General features: G+C 37.5%; 1 protein-coding gene across 1 annotated transcript in view; it reads right to left on the bottom strand.

Moving 5' to 3' along the window:
* The window catches only part of LOC147607034 (uncharacterized), a 65,878-nt gene extending 50,495 nt beyond the window's left edge, over nt 1-15,383 (bottom strand). Inside the window, exons 1-2 of the mRNA XM_086791481.1 lie at nt 15,063-15,383; nt 14,825-14,962 (exon numbers count right to left, since the gene is read on the bottom strand). Of these exons, the coding sequence (XP_086647607.1) occupies nt 14,825-14,962; nt 15,063-15,375 (451 nt within the window). The 5' untranslated portion in view covers nt 15,376-15,383. The remainder of the gene's footprint in view (nt 1-14,824; nt 14,963-15,062) is intronic.
* Nucleotides 15,384-16,931: the final 1,548 nt, after the last annotated feature.

The raw sequence follows: 16,931 nt of genomic DNA, 5'->3' as shown, positions 1-16,931 counted from the left end.
TCCACCATAGCTCTCACCTTATTTGGATATGTACTCATATTCTCTTCAAATCCACTTCAATTAACATGGTATCAGAGCCAATGTCATCCCTTTTATCTCATTATCATTCCATAATATTGAAATTAGCAAGATTAAATCCCTATGTGAGTAATTATCTCATCTTATCCATAGAAACACTAAGGGGATTCACTATATGTAAACCTTCTATATCATGTGTGTTCAGGGCCTATTTAAAAAATCCCTTATTTGTGGATTTTTCATGAATAAAACATACCCTTTTTCTATTCAACCTATGAATACCCCCTTTAAATGGTACCCTTGTGTATGTAAAAAATGTGTTAAAAAATGATTTGGAAAATCCCTTCTGTTGAACCCACGTGTGCTATGCTTACATATTTATGAGTGACCCCCCCAAGTAGAAACATGTGGAAGAAAACCAACTTGTGGTGGAGGGCTCCCTAGTATTCTCTCCTCCATTGGGAAAACCTTCCTAGAGAAAATGAGAGAACATAACGACCATGTAACTCAAAGGAATCGGGTTGATTCGGTGTACATCGACATAAATCAACGCACAATCCCACACCAAAATTTTGTGGGAAAATCAACATACTAACGAGATCACACAACCAACACCTAATTTCACATACCTATATGGGGTTTTTTATCACACAGAACACATTGGTGAAGACGGATTTGCAAATGGTGTATTGTTCGAAGAGATGTAGACCTACTGCTAGTTTTTGGTGAGATTTTCATGAAGACTCCATAATCCCAAATTAGTACTCCTAATCTGAATTGATAAATTCCTAATCTCACCTTATTCTGTTACTATTTCATCTCCTAAATGGGCTTGGTTCAATTGGATGCATAACCTCTTCAATTGTTTTCTCAAAATCTATCTTTATTACTTTGGGAGTTAACATTGGATTATTGCAATTAATCAATGTGATCAGTGACTAAGTTGAGCCAAATATCTCTTTTAATATTTTTATGGGAGTATAAAATACCCAAGAAAGATTGTAATCTTGTGGTAAGACCCTTTTTCAGTGAGCCATGTCCACTCAAACCTTGTGCATAAGTTCAGTGGTAAAGGATTTCATACATGGCAAACAAAAGTCATGTATCTACTACTAATGCAAAAGGACCTTTGGGGGGTAGTAAATGGAGATGAGTGTGAGTAATGGAGTGACGATGAAGTCAAAGCATGTATAAAAAATTATAGAAAAACCATGGCCATCATTATATTAATTCTTGAGGATAATATTATTCACCACATCAACAACAAGAGAATGCCTCAAGAGTTCTCTTCAATGGTAAAAACTCTTAATAATCTATCTTAATCTTGAAAGTGTTGAATTTGCTTTGTTTGAATAAGATAAGAAATTAAAAGGTACATAACAAAGCTCAACAAGCAGTAGGACAGACTAAATTCTTTAACAATCCAATATCAAATATAGCAATTGGAAGGATGGAGCATGTAATGGCCCAATGTTGTCAACCCTAAGCTTGTATGTGATGCATGTGGCAAGGTAGGTTACATTGAAAAGAATTGTTGGTCAAAGGAGAAGGAACAAAGAAACTTGATGGTGGAAGAAAAAGGACCTCTGAGAGGCAAGCCAAAAACGGGGTAAAGGCATATCTTCTCATGAGGAAGAAAACACGCCAGTAAGAAGACCCGCTCAGAAAACCCAAGATGCCTTGATCTCATGACGCAGTAGTATCGCGGACCCAAACCCAAAGCTTCAATAACCATGGCTAAGCGGACATTGTTACGAAAATGTTGCTGACCCCAGGGTGTTACCCTAGTTATGTCTTGATAGGTCCGCCATTTGGTCTGCGCTACAGAAGTTCCCAAGTGAGGGAAAAGTGAGCGCTCATACTGTTCTATAAAATCCTTCTTCACAGACTCACTTGCGTCTTGAAGGTGAGGAATCATTATGGATAAAACTAGTTCTTGTTGCCAAGCCATGAAGGAGATTAAGAAAGAAAGGAGATCGATGGGAGTAAGATTACTGTGAATGACAAGTAAAAGTTACGACTTATATAAAGGAAGGAGCTAGCGTAACTTAGAAGCCAACGGTATCTTGCCACTGAAGTTTTACCGTCTTTCCATGATTTGGGTTTGGCACATTTTTCTATAGAAGGCATTCAGAACTTTGAGATGAGGAGATAAAAGAAGTTCGTAAGCTAGATCACCTACTTTCTTTGGTCCACAATATCTGGGAGATAACTTCTTATACTTCCCAAGAGATAAAGAACTTCTTTTGGGCCGTACTCGAATGAAGACCAAAACCTTGATATCCAAAACATCGATTCTCACTTCTGAACTCATTGTTCTGAATCCTTAAAACAGGTGGGACTCTTGAGAAGTATTCAGGGAAAAGGTTCTAAACAGAATCTTTCTTTTATTTTAGAGAGAGAATAATTATAAGATCAGAAAGGGAGATTCTTACTCCTGTATACCTCTAAGGCTGGGGGAGGAATCTTACATTCTACCCCACTTAAAAGGTGCAAGATGTCCTCATCTCGCAAGTATACCCAATCACTTTGGAGTCTTCCTGCGTCTTGATTCTGAATCGGTCCTTGTTGCCTCTTTGGAGGTGGAAAGTTTGAAGTACCTTCCTGGGCTTGGAATCTTTTAAAGTTAGAGGGTGCAGGTTTGGGCGGGACCTTTACTACAAAGGCTTTGGCAAAATCCTTTGCCATTTTTACTGCTTCAGCCATGGACACTGGTTTGGCATTTTTGACCAGTATGTCCAAAGGTTCGTTCATTGCCCGAATGAACCTGGCCATGAGCTGTTCTTCATCTAGAGGTGGTGAGTATTTGAGTAGAAGAGAAAAGGCCTGGTGATATTCTTCAATGGTTTTGTTCTCCTGCTTTAGTTCTAAAAATTCGTTCATTTTGGTTTCCAAAAATCCAGGGGGACAAAATCTCTTTCTCAAATAGGTTTTTAGGTCATTCCAAGATTGGGTATTTCTATTTAGACGGTTGGTGTCACAGTGGTTCCTCCATGCTACCCTGGCTGTTTCCACTATTTTCAACCAGCCAAGAGCTATTTTGCTCAGCTCATTATAACCTGTGACGTCAAAATACTCTTCCATGGCTTCCACCCATTTCTCCACAGTCTCACCCAGGTTCTCCCCTTCTCCTTTGAAGGGTCCTGGTTGAGTCCTATGAAGAGCCTTGCGAACATCAGGATCAAGTTCGTTATCTTCAGTGACAGGGTCTGGCTGCTGACGGCTACGATTTCCTCGTCTCATGATTCTGTCAAAAATTTATATATTAGAGAGAGAATAGTTATAAGATTAGAGAGGAGATTCTTACTTTTGAATACCTCAAAAACTGGGGAGAATTCTTACATTCTACCCCACTTAAAAAAAGCGCGAGATGTCCTCATCTCGTAGGAAGAGAACAACTCTTTTTCTTAAGATCCAAATTTTATTCTGGGGTTCCTTATATTGTGGTCAACCCAACAGAATACTGGGATAAATATCCCTTAGAACTCATCAACAATTCATTTAGATCATATCATTCATATCTTTAACATAATAATGGTCCATTAGACCGAAAAATTTCCTTCTAAACATTCCTCCACGGGAATTTAAGTCAAGTAAGTTCTCAATTTGTCATCCCTTAACTTGATCTAACGGTCAAGTATTAATAGTAGCAATCTGACAGCACAATCCACTAATCTCATAGTGATTTGTTGAAATCATTATCATCATTCCAGTTATGAATATCATCACAGGGACTCGTCCCATTCATCCTCATTGAGGTTTCGCTCAGCTTATTACATTTCAACCAAATTTCATGGATCATCATTTTTCAATCAGAATCCAAATCAATTCATCAATTCTCAAACAGAATTAAAAATCATATCAACCACATTCGAAATAATCCTCTGAATAGTATTAACGCTTATAATTTCAAGTCTTAGATTTACTCGTATATACTGTCAGTAAAGAGCTGCAGTATACTCTCGCGGTATATACGGGTAGTCATGGCCCTTGGAATTATAAGGTAAATACCATCATGTCTAGGCCTCAAGCAAGTCACGGATTCTATATAATTACGGTACTTCCATCTGAAGTCCCAATTACTAAATTACGAATTTCAGTTTGAATATCAAATTGTATGAATTATATCACACAATTACAACCTTTTTGTGCTTCTTGATAAATTTTTGACATATTTGGCTTCTCAGTTGATCTTTATTAACCAATTGGCTCTGATACCAACTGTGAGATCCCTGTTCCCACCGAGCAACAGTTTCAGGGTGCTAGCAGCGGAAGTAGCACTTCTCGCGCGGGACAGGGGTCCCACATTCGGGGCCTCGCCCACGGATATCCGGACAAGAGACTAATCCGTTGGTTTGTCCAAAACCGAAACCGGAAAAACTTCCTTTACCCGGAAAGCATTGGCGATTCCACCAGGATAACTCTTTACTCTAACGTAGTCAAGATCATTACGGATCAACTGATCTGACTGCACCTTTAACGGTACTTGGTCAAATCAAGGAAGAAACTTGCACTTGGATCATTGGGATCAATGCTTTTTTCCCCATCAAGAGAGGCACAGCCGTTGATTCCTATCCATAGAACAATTTCTATCCGGGATTTACTTCATCTATCGTAATAATAGAAATTAAATCTCGATTTACGGATCCATCAGTCCAGCCTAACCCCATCCGCCGATCCCATGGGTTAGCCAACCGCCCAACCACTCTAGTGATGGGATCCAATTTGGAATTTGGTTAGGTTTTGTCCCGGGTACCAAGGAAAAGAGTTCCAAGGCCCCCTAGCCGGAAGTTCATGCAAACATAAAACTAGCCACACCACTTAATTTTTGAGTCTCGATTTACGGATCCATCAGTCCAGCCTAACCCCATCCGATCCCATGGGTTAGCCAACCGCCCAACCACTGTAGTGATGGGATCCAATTTGGAATTTGGTTAGGTTTTGTTCCGGGTACCAAGGAAAAGAGTTCCAAGGCCCCCTAGCCGGAAGTTCATGCAAACATAAAACTAGCCACACCACTTACACACCCAATATGAAATTGCCTTTTTCTTAGCATCAGCTAACTTTAAAACAATCCTTTAATGAAACCATAGTACCACTGATCACGATCTTCCAATTTATCCAGTTGATTCATAATTTCCCATCATTCCTTCATCAGAGTATCTATGGCATCATTGGCAACTAGAACGCTCACCACCTGTCCACACAGGGGCCTTTTCAATAGTTCCTAGCCCATAATACTTGGCAATATAATCACTTATAAAAATCAAGATGGACTCTCGTTGAAGATCAGCAAGATCAACCAACAGATCCATATAAAGAGCCATGGACTCATCCATTGAAGACCAGCAAGGTCAATCAACCAGATCCATGCCCGGTTTCACAAAACAACTCTTACTCCTTGTTCCAATATCTTCCTCGACGCACGCGTGGGTATCCTGGGCGACCCAGAGCCCGAGCACCGTATGGTCAGCACCCTCTAGGATCCTTCGCAGGTGACCTAGCGCTTCACTCATAGGCCGCTTCCTTGGTCCCTCATCCACCGTACCGGAAGCTCACCATTTTAATCGAACCGAGGCTGGTCAAGACCTCGGCCGACCTTGCTACGCGAGACGTCCTCCATTGACTCTCCGTCAGCAGTTGCAACTTTATCAGTTAGGTCTCCACGACCTTAATCCCAAGACGGTCAAAATGCTTTCCCAGCATTCTTGACATAAAACAGCCATTTACAAACAGCATTTACAAACAGTTTACAAATACAATTTCTATATTAACTCTCATTTTTCCACATTATCCCTCATATAATCCACATTACTTATTCCACATTCCCTTTATATGTGTACTCATCCAATCGCATCATTTTCCATCTCTTCACTTCAGATTCCTTCACATCACATATCATATATTCACATCCATATCCACATCCATACATCCACATCCACATCCTCATCCACATCCACATCCACATTCACATCAACATTCACATTCATACATATACATCTACATGTATACATCCACATCACATTCATACAACCATATTACATTCATTCTCGTCCTAACACATCCCATATACATCTTAACATATCCTAACTCATCTTAACACATTCTATCACATCTCATACACATCTTATCACATCTTTTTACATCTCATACACCTCTTATCACATCCTATCACTTTCCATATGCATCTTATCAAATCTTATCACATCTCATGCACATCTTATCACATCTTTTTACATCTCATACACCTCTTATCACATCCTATCACTTTCCATACGCATCTTATCAATTCTTATCACATCTCATACACCTCTTATCACATCCTATCACTTTCCATACGCATCTTATCAATTCTTATCACATCTCATACACCTCTTATCACATCCTATCACTTTCCATACGCATCTTATCAATTCTTATCACATCTCATACACCTCTTATCACATCTTATCACATTTCATATCTTAAAAAAAAAAAAAGAGAATTCTTATATTTGATATAAGATTTCTCTACACATTTATTTATACATAAATTCCATTTAAGGAGACTAACACTTTCGAAATTAAAATCAATCTTTTATGCATCTTCTTATGCATAAATTCAATTTGGTAGGAAATTACACTTTTAGAATAAAAGAATTTCTCTTATGCATCTAAGTTAAGCATAAAATCCATTTATGAGGAAAATCACACTTTTAGTATAAAAAGAATATCTTTTATGCATACCTATATGCATGAAATCCAATATGATAAAAGTAACACTCTTACAATAAAATAATCAACTTTTATGCATACCTCTATGCATGAAATTCAATTATGATAAAAGTCACACTTTTATAATAAAATAATCAACTTTTATAATAAAATAATCACGCTTTTTTTAAGTGGGGTAGAATGTAAGAATTCTCCCCAGTTTTTGAGGTATTCAAAAGTAAGAATCTCCTCTCTAATCTTATAACTATTCTCTCTCTAATATATAAATTTTTGACAGAATCATGAGACGAGGAAATCGTAGCCGTTCAGCAGCCAGACCCTGTCTCACTGAAGATAACGAACTTGATCCTGATGTTCGCAAGGCTCTTCATAGGACTCAACCAGGACCCTTCAAAGGAGAAGGGGAGAACCTGGGTGAGACTGTGGAGAAATGGGTGGAAGCCATGGAAGAGTATTTTGACGTCACAGGTTATAATGAGCTGAGCAAAATAGCTCTTGGCCGGTTCAAAATAGTGGAAACAGCCAGGGTAGCATGGAGGAACCACTGTGACACCAACCGTCTAAATAGAAATACCCAATCTTGGAATGACCTAAAAACCTATTTGAGAAAGAGATTTTGTCCCCCTGGATTTTTGGAAACCAAAATGAACGAATTTTTAGAACTAAAGCAGGAGAACAAAACCATTGAAGAATATCACCAGGCCTTTGCTCTTCTACTCAAATACTCACCACCTCTAGATGAAGAACAGCTCATGGCCAGGTTCATTCGGGCAATGAACGAACCTTTGGACACACTGGTCAAAAATGCCAAACCAGTGTCCATGGCTGAAGCAGTAAAAATGGCAAAGGATTTTGCCAAAGCCTTTGTAGTAAAGGTCCCGCCAAAACCTGCACCCTCTAACTTTAAAAGATTCCAAGCCCAGGAAGGTACTTCAAACTTTCCACCTCCAAAGAGGCAGCAAGGACCGATTCAGAATCAAGATGCAGGAAGACTCCAAAGTGAAGGAAGATCCTTCCCCCAAAATACTTTCTCAGGAGGACCATCTATTTTAAGGATGCAGAACAATGAGCCCAGAAGTGAGAACCGGTGTTTTGGATGCCAAGGTTTTGGTCATCAGTTAAAAGACTGCCCAACTCCTGCCATGTCAAGGGGACAGGGAAGTCTAGGACCCCGAATTCATGGACCAATTCCTTCATACCAGTCTAATCAGGGTCCGTCTCACCCAAGCCAGGGTAACCCCAGAAGAACTCTAAATCAACCATCTGCCTCTACCCAAAGTAACCTCAGAACTCCTTTCCGGAACAAGGGCAATCAAAGAGAAAGAATTCCACCTCAGACTGCAGCAGCCAGAGCAGTCACAATTTCAGAAGAAGTAGAAGAGGAAAGGAGGGCAGATCTTTACTGCAATTGAAAAACCAAGGGCTTAACCGACAGTTCTCAAGTCATTCATACTCCAGCAAAATACCAGTGAAAAATCGACCGTTCACTTCCAAGGCGTAAAGTTGAATGTGATTGAAGAAGAAGAAGATGATGAAAGAAATCATACTCCAACTGCGAGATGAGGACATCTCACGTTTTTTAAGTGGGGTAGAATGTAAGATTCCTCTCCCAACCCCTTTTTGATGTCTAGTATCTTCCCCTGTAATCAATCCCTCTTCAGAAATATAAAGACCTTGTTTCTAACTGTTTTAACCTAGAGAGAGAAAATATTCTAGAGAGAGAATATTCAGATTTTGAATATTTTTGGATAGAAAAATATCTCATATAATTAAGATGAATTCCCCTGAAACAGAAATCCAAAAAGAATTTTCCAATGTGCGATTGGAATTAATGAGAAATAGGTATAAAGAACCTTAGTCTAAGGGTCTAGATTTTCATAAATCTTTGGATTATGGTCCAATTAAGGTTCCTATGGACCAATAGCATCAATCCATGTGTAGGGAGGAGATAAATCCAATTTGTAAAAGAAGATACCCAAAAATGAGTAAATGCTCACATAAGATGAAGAGTTGAAAATGTACAAGGTTTATTAGTAAAAAAACTATGAGCAATATTAAAATGATTCCATTATGACACATATGTAAGGAAGGGGAGTTCTTTAAAGGAGGTGCATATTTCACATAAGATGAAGAGTTGAAAATGTACAAGGTTTATTAGTAAAAAAACTATGAGCAATATTAAAATGATTCCATTATGACACATATGTAAGGAAGGGGAGTTCTTTAAAGGAGGTGCATATTTCACATAAGATGAAGAGTTGAAAATGTACAAGGTTTATTAGTAAAAAAAACTATGAGCAATATTAAAATGATTCCATTATGACACATATGTAAGAAAGGGGAGTTCTTTAAAGGAGGTGCATATTTCACATAAGATGAAGAGTTGAAAATGTACAAGATTTATTAGTAAAAAAACTATGAGCAATATTAAAATGATTCCATTATGACACATATGTAAGGAAGGGGAGTTTTTTAAAGGAGGTGCATATTTCACATGCTTGAATGAGTTTTAAACTCATAAAAATTGAGATATTTCATCTCTCCTCTCTCCTAATTCAAGTCTAGTTCCAAAAAGTTAGCTTAACTGACCTAAAAATAGTCAAATATTGACCAAACTGATTTAGAAAATTCTAGAATCAGTTTGTTTGGTTAGGAGCTCAATTTTTCCTATAAATAGAAGCCTCCCCCTTGTTGAAAAATAGATAGTGTTTATGCATCGTTACTCTACTCCACCTAAGCCAAGAACTGTGAATTCATTTAATAATTCACTAGTTTTTGGAGCTTCCCTCTTTCTTCAATCCCCATTAGTGGCTCCATCAACATACTTAACCAATTGATTGGTTGGGGGCCTCTACCGTGAACAAAGAATCAAGCAAGTTGTAAGGTAATTAGTGAATATTGATCTTTCTATAATTTCTCAATGTTTCTCTCTTCTCAACCCCTCTCAAGCTTGAGAAGTTTAATTGGTATGGGTTTTTTAAATGCTATTGAAGTTTGAATAGTAGTGAAGAGTTACATAATTTAATAAATGCTATTGAAGTTAATTTTCATTTATGTTTAAATTCTAATGATTTTTATGTAAATTCTCTCTCTCACTCAAGAAATGGTCATACTCATGACCCGTTCTCAACCCAAATCAAGCTTTTCATAAAGCTTTTCCTTAACCCAAGATTAAGCTATGCTTGAGGCCAAATTAATGGCTTTTTTCTATGCTTTTAGTTTATGTATATTGATGATTCAATTCATTATGGATTAATAATCCAATTAGAGATCATTTTAATTATTTCCTTAATGATAAGCATTATCCCTTAGAAAAATTGAGATTTATCAGTCATAGCAGCGGAGCTATGGCAAAATTTTTATAAAAATTATGCATAAAATAATCTCATTCAAAGCATAAAAAGAGGACTTCCTACCATATTCTAGGAATTATCATCCTAGATTAATTGAAAGAATTTCATTACAATCATGGAGAAATTGAATTTTAATATCATGCATAAAGGATAAGTTTTTATATCAAAAGTGTTATTTTTACCATTTTTATTTCATGCATAGAAGTATGCATAATGGATAAATTTTTATATCAAAAGTGTTATTTTTACCATTTTTATTTCATGCATAGAAGTATGCATAATGGATAAATTTTTATATCAAAAGTGTTATTTTTACCATTTTTATTTCATGCATAGAAGTATGCATAATGGATAAATTTTTATATCAAAAGTGTTATTTTTATAATTTTTAATTTTCATGCATAGAAGTATGCATAAAGGAAAATTTTTTATATCAAAAGTGTTACTTTTATCATTTTTAATTTTCATGCATAGAAGTATGCATAAAAGAAAATTTTTTATATCAAAAGTGTTACTTTTATCATTTTTAATTTCCATGCATAGAAGTATGCATTAAAAAAATAATTTATATCAAAAGAGCATACTTCTATGCATGAAATAAAAATGGTAAAAATAACACTTTTGATATAAAAATTTATCCATTATGCATACTTCTATGCATGAAATAAAAATGGTAAAAATAACACTTTTGATATAAAAACTTATCCTTTATGCATGATATTAAAATTCAATTTCTCCATGATTGTAATGAAATTCTTTCAATTAATCTAGGATGATAATTCCTAGAATATGGTAGGAAGTCCTCTTTTTATGCTTTGAATGAGATTATTTTATGCATAATTTTTATAAAATTTTTGCCATAGCTCCGCTGCTATGACTGATAAATCTCAATTTTTCTAAGGGATAATGTTTATCATTAAGGAAATAATTAAAATGATCTCTAATTGGATTATTAATCCATAATGGATTGAATCATCAATATACATAAACTAAAAGCATAGAAAAAAGCCATTAATTTGGCCTCGAGCATAGCTTAATCTTGGGTTAAGGAAAAGCTTTATGAAAAGCTTCATTTGGGTTGAGAACGGGTCATGAGTATGACCATTTCTTGAGTGAGAGAGAGAATTTACATAAAAATCATTAGAATTTAAACATAAATGAAAATTAACTTCAATAGCATTTATTAAATTATGTAACTCTTCACTACTATTCAAACTTCAAGAGCATTTAAAAAAACCATACCAATTAAACTTGTCAAGCTTGAGAGGGGTTGAGAAGAGAGAAACATTGAGAAATTATAGAAAGATCAATATTCACTAATTACCTTACAACTTGCTTGATTCTTTGTTCATGGTAGAGGCCCCCAACCAATCAATTGGTTAAGTATGCTGATGGAGCCACTAATGGGGATTGAAGAAAGAGGGAAGCTCCAAAAACTAGTGAATTATTAAATGAATTCACAGTTCTTGGCTTAGGTGGAGTAGAGTAACGATGCATAAACACTATCCCTGTTCCCACCGAGCAACAGTTTCAGGGTGCTAGCAGCGGAAGTAGCACTTCTCGCGCGGGACAGGGGTCCCACATTCGAGCGCGTTCAAATACACGCAATAATACACGCTGCCATACACGCATTAATGCACGCTTGGCAAAGAAAAACTGAAATTCTTTACAAAATTAAGAACTATTTTCTTTAAACCATCTCATAGTACATTACAGTATATATCATTACATAATCCCACTACATGCATTTACAACAATGAAATATATTCAAAAATAAATCATGCATATGAGATGATAATTAAAAGACAACACATACAATAGAAATGTCATCAATTTAGAACGATACAGTGACGGATTGGTTAGGGTTCGATCTCATCTTCAATAAGATCCATCCTTGCCAAACGATCAACATCAATATCCATTTGATCAATTTGTAAGGCTACGATTAAATTTATTCCACTATCGATATTCTGTACTCCATTGATAATGGTATCGATGTCCTGATCATCCTCATCAACATCACCATCATCCTCAATGGTAGGGTCATTCTCATGATCATGAGAAATGGCATGCTCATCCTCATTATCATGATCATCTCTTATTTCTTGATCATCGATCACAACATCTTCAATGGCATGTTCGACATCATCTTCATTGCGGCTTGTTACATCCTCCATATGCTCCATATCAGTGAATGTATTATACATCACTTTGGAACGTGGTGCAATAGGGATGACGTACCACCATTTAATGTCATGCACCATTGGTAGATAGATAACCTACTCAAATACACATACCATAGTAATTAATTAGCATATCAAAAGTCAAGGGGTACGCGAGCTTAGATATATATATACATGAAACACATTAGTAAAAAAATGCATACCTGCTCACATTGTTGTGGCAATACGAGCCTATCTTTCTTTGTTTGCCAAAACTTTGTAGAGTCAATAGTTACATAGCCACTTGCATGGCGTTTTATCATTGCATCAGGCCCTTTTTTCACCACGTTCATTTGCTATTTGACATCCAAAACATACACAAAGAAGCGACGAAAGTCAAGCCTAAATATGTCTTGGATTATGCCACAATAATCATCCATTTTTCCATTAGCTCCCTCAAAGCTACTAATGACACCGCAATCTTGTGTATTCCTCTTTTCATCAATTCTTTGTGTTCGAAAATGCTTGCCTTCACACCATATAGCATTGAACATAGTGCACTGGACCAAAATAGAAGCAATATTTGTGTAAGCAATGTGAATAAATATTAAAAGCAAATCACTTACAACTAATGCAAAACATTAGTTCTATGTACCTTTAACATGCATCCTCGTGCATACTCCCATTCTTCCGTCGTGATATGCAGCCCCTCATTGCTCTCTACTCTCTCCATTTCCTCATGCAACCAATCAACATGGATATCATTCGGAAGTGTTGCTAGATGCTTAGGGTACGCCTTACGAGAGCCATGTTGCCTCCAAAAGAGAGCTCTTTCTGCTTGCCTTTTTGTCTTTGCATCCTCATATCTTGTAACCCATCTGCTCATCACATCACTATTAAGGATGCAAGTGAAATTGAGATCATCAATCCATTAGGAACTCAATGGAGTCTTTTTGGGCCCTTTAATTTGCCATGAGGTTATGGAAACGTTTAACTTTTTGACAAATAGGAGCCCGCCATGTAAGCAAAAACCATTGGTGATTAAGAGAGGTGTAAGAGTGGTCAAAGGGTACACTTTTCTCCCCAAAAAGGGGGGGACAATTTTACAATTTTCGGACCTCCATAACTTCTACATACAAGCTCCGATTTGAGCGGAGATTACAGATCCGTGATCTACGCATCAAGAGCTTTCCATAGATATGTTACATGGTATGGTTTTATCCGCTAGATTTTAAATTCCATTTTTCCCCCAAAATTCAAATTAGAAAACGTTTCTTATTAAGAGAAAAGGTTTGACTCCCTTAAACTGCCAAATAAAAGGGCCCAAGAAGACTCCATTGAGTTCCTAATGAATGTTCTGTCAATTACTTTACTCTATCCTTTTCCTTGAGGCACAATAGAGGTCATCCTCAAGTCCTCTTCATTGCTCCATAGTCGTGGCAAAGAGCTGTCCACTTGACCAAGAAATTCTGAAATATATACAAGAGACTCTTGTATCAACCAACCCTCGGCCATGCTTCCTTCAGGTCTTGCACTTTGCCTCACAAAGTCTTTTAAGGTCTTCATGAAGCGCTCTAGGAAGAACATCCAACGTGCATGCACAGTACCACATAAAGCGATTTCGTCCACTAAATGCACAATGAGATGTAGTTGACTTGTGAGAATGGTTCGCGGAAAAGTCTCCTCTACCAAACAAACCACCTCCACTGCCATAACACGCGCATCATCCAACGTGGCTGGATCAATTGCTTTGGAACTAACATATGTGAAAAATAAATAAATAGTACGTTATACCTCATGCACGTTCATTTTGCAAGGTATAGTGAAGGGTGATCTGACATGGGTTTTACATACCTCACAAGCTCGCCCATCTTATAAATACATTTTTTCAAACTCTTATTTGCACAATGGTCGATGCTAGTAGGTAGTATAAACTGCACACATAAGAGCACATGTATGTATGGTTTATAGCATTACAAAATTTAATTTCAACGTACAAGACTTGGAAAACACTTACTTGAAGCATCTTGTGCCAATCGTGGGACTTCAACCCATATAGTTACTCAACGCCTCTTTTCTTAGTGGTTGTAAAGGCTCCCTTCAATGATCTCATGCATCCAGTGGGAGTACGCAAAGTGGTGATGGCCTGCTTTACCTGCTTCTCCTCTTTCTTTGATATAATCCATGGTGCAGGCGGAAGACAAACGTGCCCACCCATCTCTCGTGGCCAAGCTTGACGCATACGTCCTGCAACCCGCAAGTCCTCACGTACGCTAACATTGTCTCGTTTACCAATAATATGTTCCCAAATACCAGATCCCACATTCTTGAAGATGTGCATGGGATCAAGAAGATGGTTGATCTTAAGATGGGTCCAATATGGTAGCTGAAAAAAAATGGAGTACCTACACAAGGGATTGTTCTATGTGACCTTTAATCCAATTAGAGACTACACAAAACAAGATTGAAAAAACATTACTATACCTGTTCATGCCATCTGGAGGAAGAATATTTGTAGACTCCCAAATACGCTTCCAATCTTTTGCACGAAGTGTTTGTGGAGGAATGTTACTCTTACTAGCAACATATTTAGGATGATTTGAGGGAAGAAATCGATGATGATTATCGAATATGGTCTTACATAAACCGTCAGCATACTCATGTACTAACGAAGGGCCACAAACAGGACATGCATGTTTACCCGATGTTTTCAAACCTGTTAAAATATAAATAAAAGTTAGAATAATAAAGTCAATATGTATAATTAATATATATAGCCAATAGTATTAGAGTAGGGAGGTAATTAGAATTCTTACCAGAACAATCGCTGTATCCTGGAAAGTCATGCATTGTCCACATCAACACTGCTTTTAAGTCGAAGTGTCGAGAGGAGGGAGGCCTACTAATGTCCACCACCGCAACACCTCTCCATAGTTCCTCCAACTCATCAATCAACGGTTCAAGATAAACATCCATATGCTTGACTTTATGTTTCCCTGGAATTAGAAGGGATAACATAAGATGTCCCTTCTTGATCGCCATTGATGGTGGAAGGTTGTAATTCACCAACACAACTGGCCACACGCTGTATGCGGTGCTTTTGAAACCAAATGGATTCACTCCATCCATACCTAGGCCAAGTCTCAAGTTTCTGGGCTCTGTTTTAAAGCTGGGCCACTCATCTTCAATATGCTTCCAAGCAGGAGTGTCTGCAGGAATTCTCCACATGCCATCATCCGATCGATGTGAGGAATGCCATGACATGAGCTCTGCTATGGATTTGCACTTGAACATGTGTTTGATGCAAGGAATTATAGGAAAGTGTCGCAAGACTTTACGAGGTACATCAAAACTCTTCAGATCTGTTCTATACCTTGCTTCACCACAAGTGGGACAATGTCGAGCCTCCTTATGCGTCCCACGAAAGAGAATGCAATCATTGACACATGCATGTATGCGATCATAATCCAATCCTCCAAGAGATGTCACATAGCGCCTCGCTATGTCTCTTGAGGTGGGTAGTCTATTTCCATTTGGAAGCATGTTTGATAATAGCCTACATCCAATATCATCAATTATAATTAGTCTTAAATCCTAAACCTTAAACCACTAATTCAAATTTGTAAGTTAGAATGCTTACTTCAATAATGCGTCAAGACTTGCATTGCTCCATCCATAAACTGTTTGTATATTGAGTAGTTCAAGTGAAGCACGTAAAATAGAGAATGTGCACCCTTCAAAAACCGGTGTCGATGAAGCCTTGTAAAGATGCTCTTGTTGCATATCATCGTCGTCCATATCTTTGGGATCATCCTTAAAAAGATTCTGCACCATATCATCAGCACTTCCTCTTCCACAACTTCGTGGGGTGCAGGGCTATTGTCATCCCTTTCCCACTCATCTCTGACAATAGATCCCGAAGCTCCAGCATCATCTCGTTGATGCTTTGCGTGCTCTCGTCGCGCGTAGGGCACCATGTTAGGGTGTGGTACTGCATCCTGCTTCAATTAGAGTTTATATATTACAACTCTATTAATTTAATTTGGATACCATGAGTCATTTGAATACCATCAATTTACATCTACTCACCTCTAAACCTGTTTGATTCCATTCTCCATACATGGAGATGTGATTCAAGGTAATTCGACGTGCTCGTACAATGCATCCTTGACATCGATTACACATACATTTGATCCGTTGTCCCAACAACACATCGCGATTACGATGACGCATTGTCTCACCTTCCCCAGAACTGCTTGAGGAGGTTGATGACATCCTATGTACAAACCAGAAAACACAAAATCATAATATGTTTTTAATGAAAGTATAAAAATCGCGTGTATTAACGCAAGTGGGACAATGTCGAGCCTCCTTATGCGTCCCACGAAAGAGAATGCAATCATTGACGCATGCATGTATGTGATCATAATCCAATCCTCCAAGAGATGTCACATAGCGCCTCGCTATGTCTCTTGAGGTGGGTAGTCTATTTCCGTTTGGAAGCATGTTTGATAATAGCCTGCATCCAATATCATCAATTATAATTAGTCTTAAATCCTAAACCTTAAACCACTAATTCAAATTTGTAAGTTAGAATGCTTACTTCAATAATGCGTCAAGACTTGCATTGCTCCATCCATAAACTGTTTGTATATTGAGTAGTTCAAGTGAAGCACGTAAAATAG

This window comes from Cibotium barometz, chromosome 56, assembly GCF_041138505.1.
Source record: "Cibotium barometz isolate CiBa-2024 chromosome 56, ASM4113850v1, whole genome shotgun sequence".
In the NCBI taxonomy this organism is placed as follows: domain Eukaryota; kingdom Viridiplantae; phylum Streptophyta; class Polypodiopsida; order Cyatheales; family Cibotiaceae; genus Cibotium; species Cibotium barometz.
Note: the sequence above shows the minus strand (reverse complement) of the source record. Positions and strands in the feature narration are given on the sequence as shown.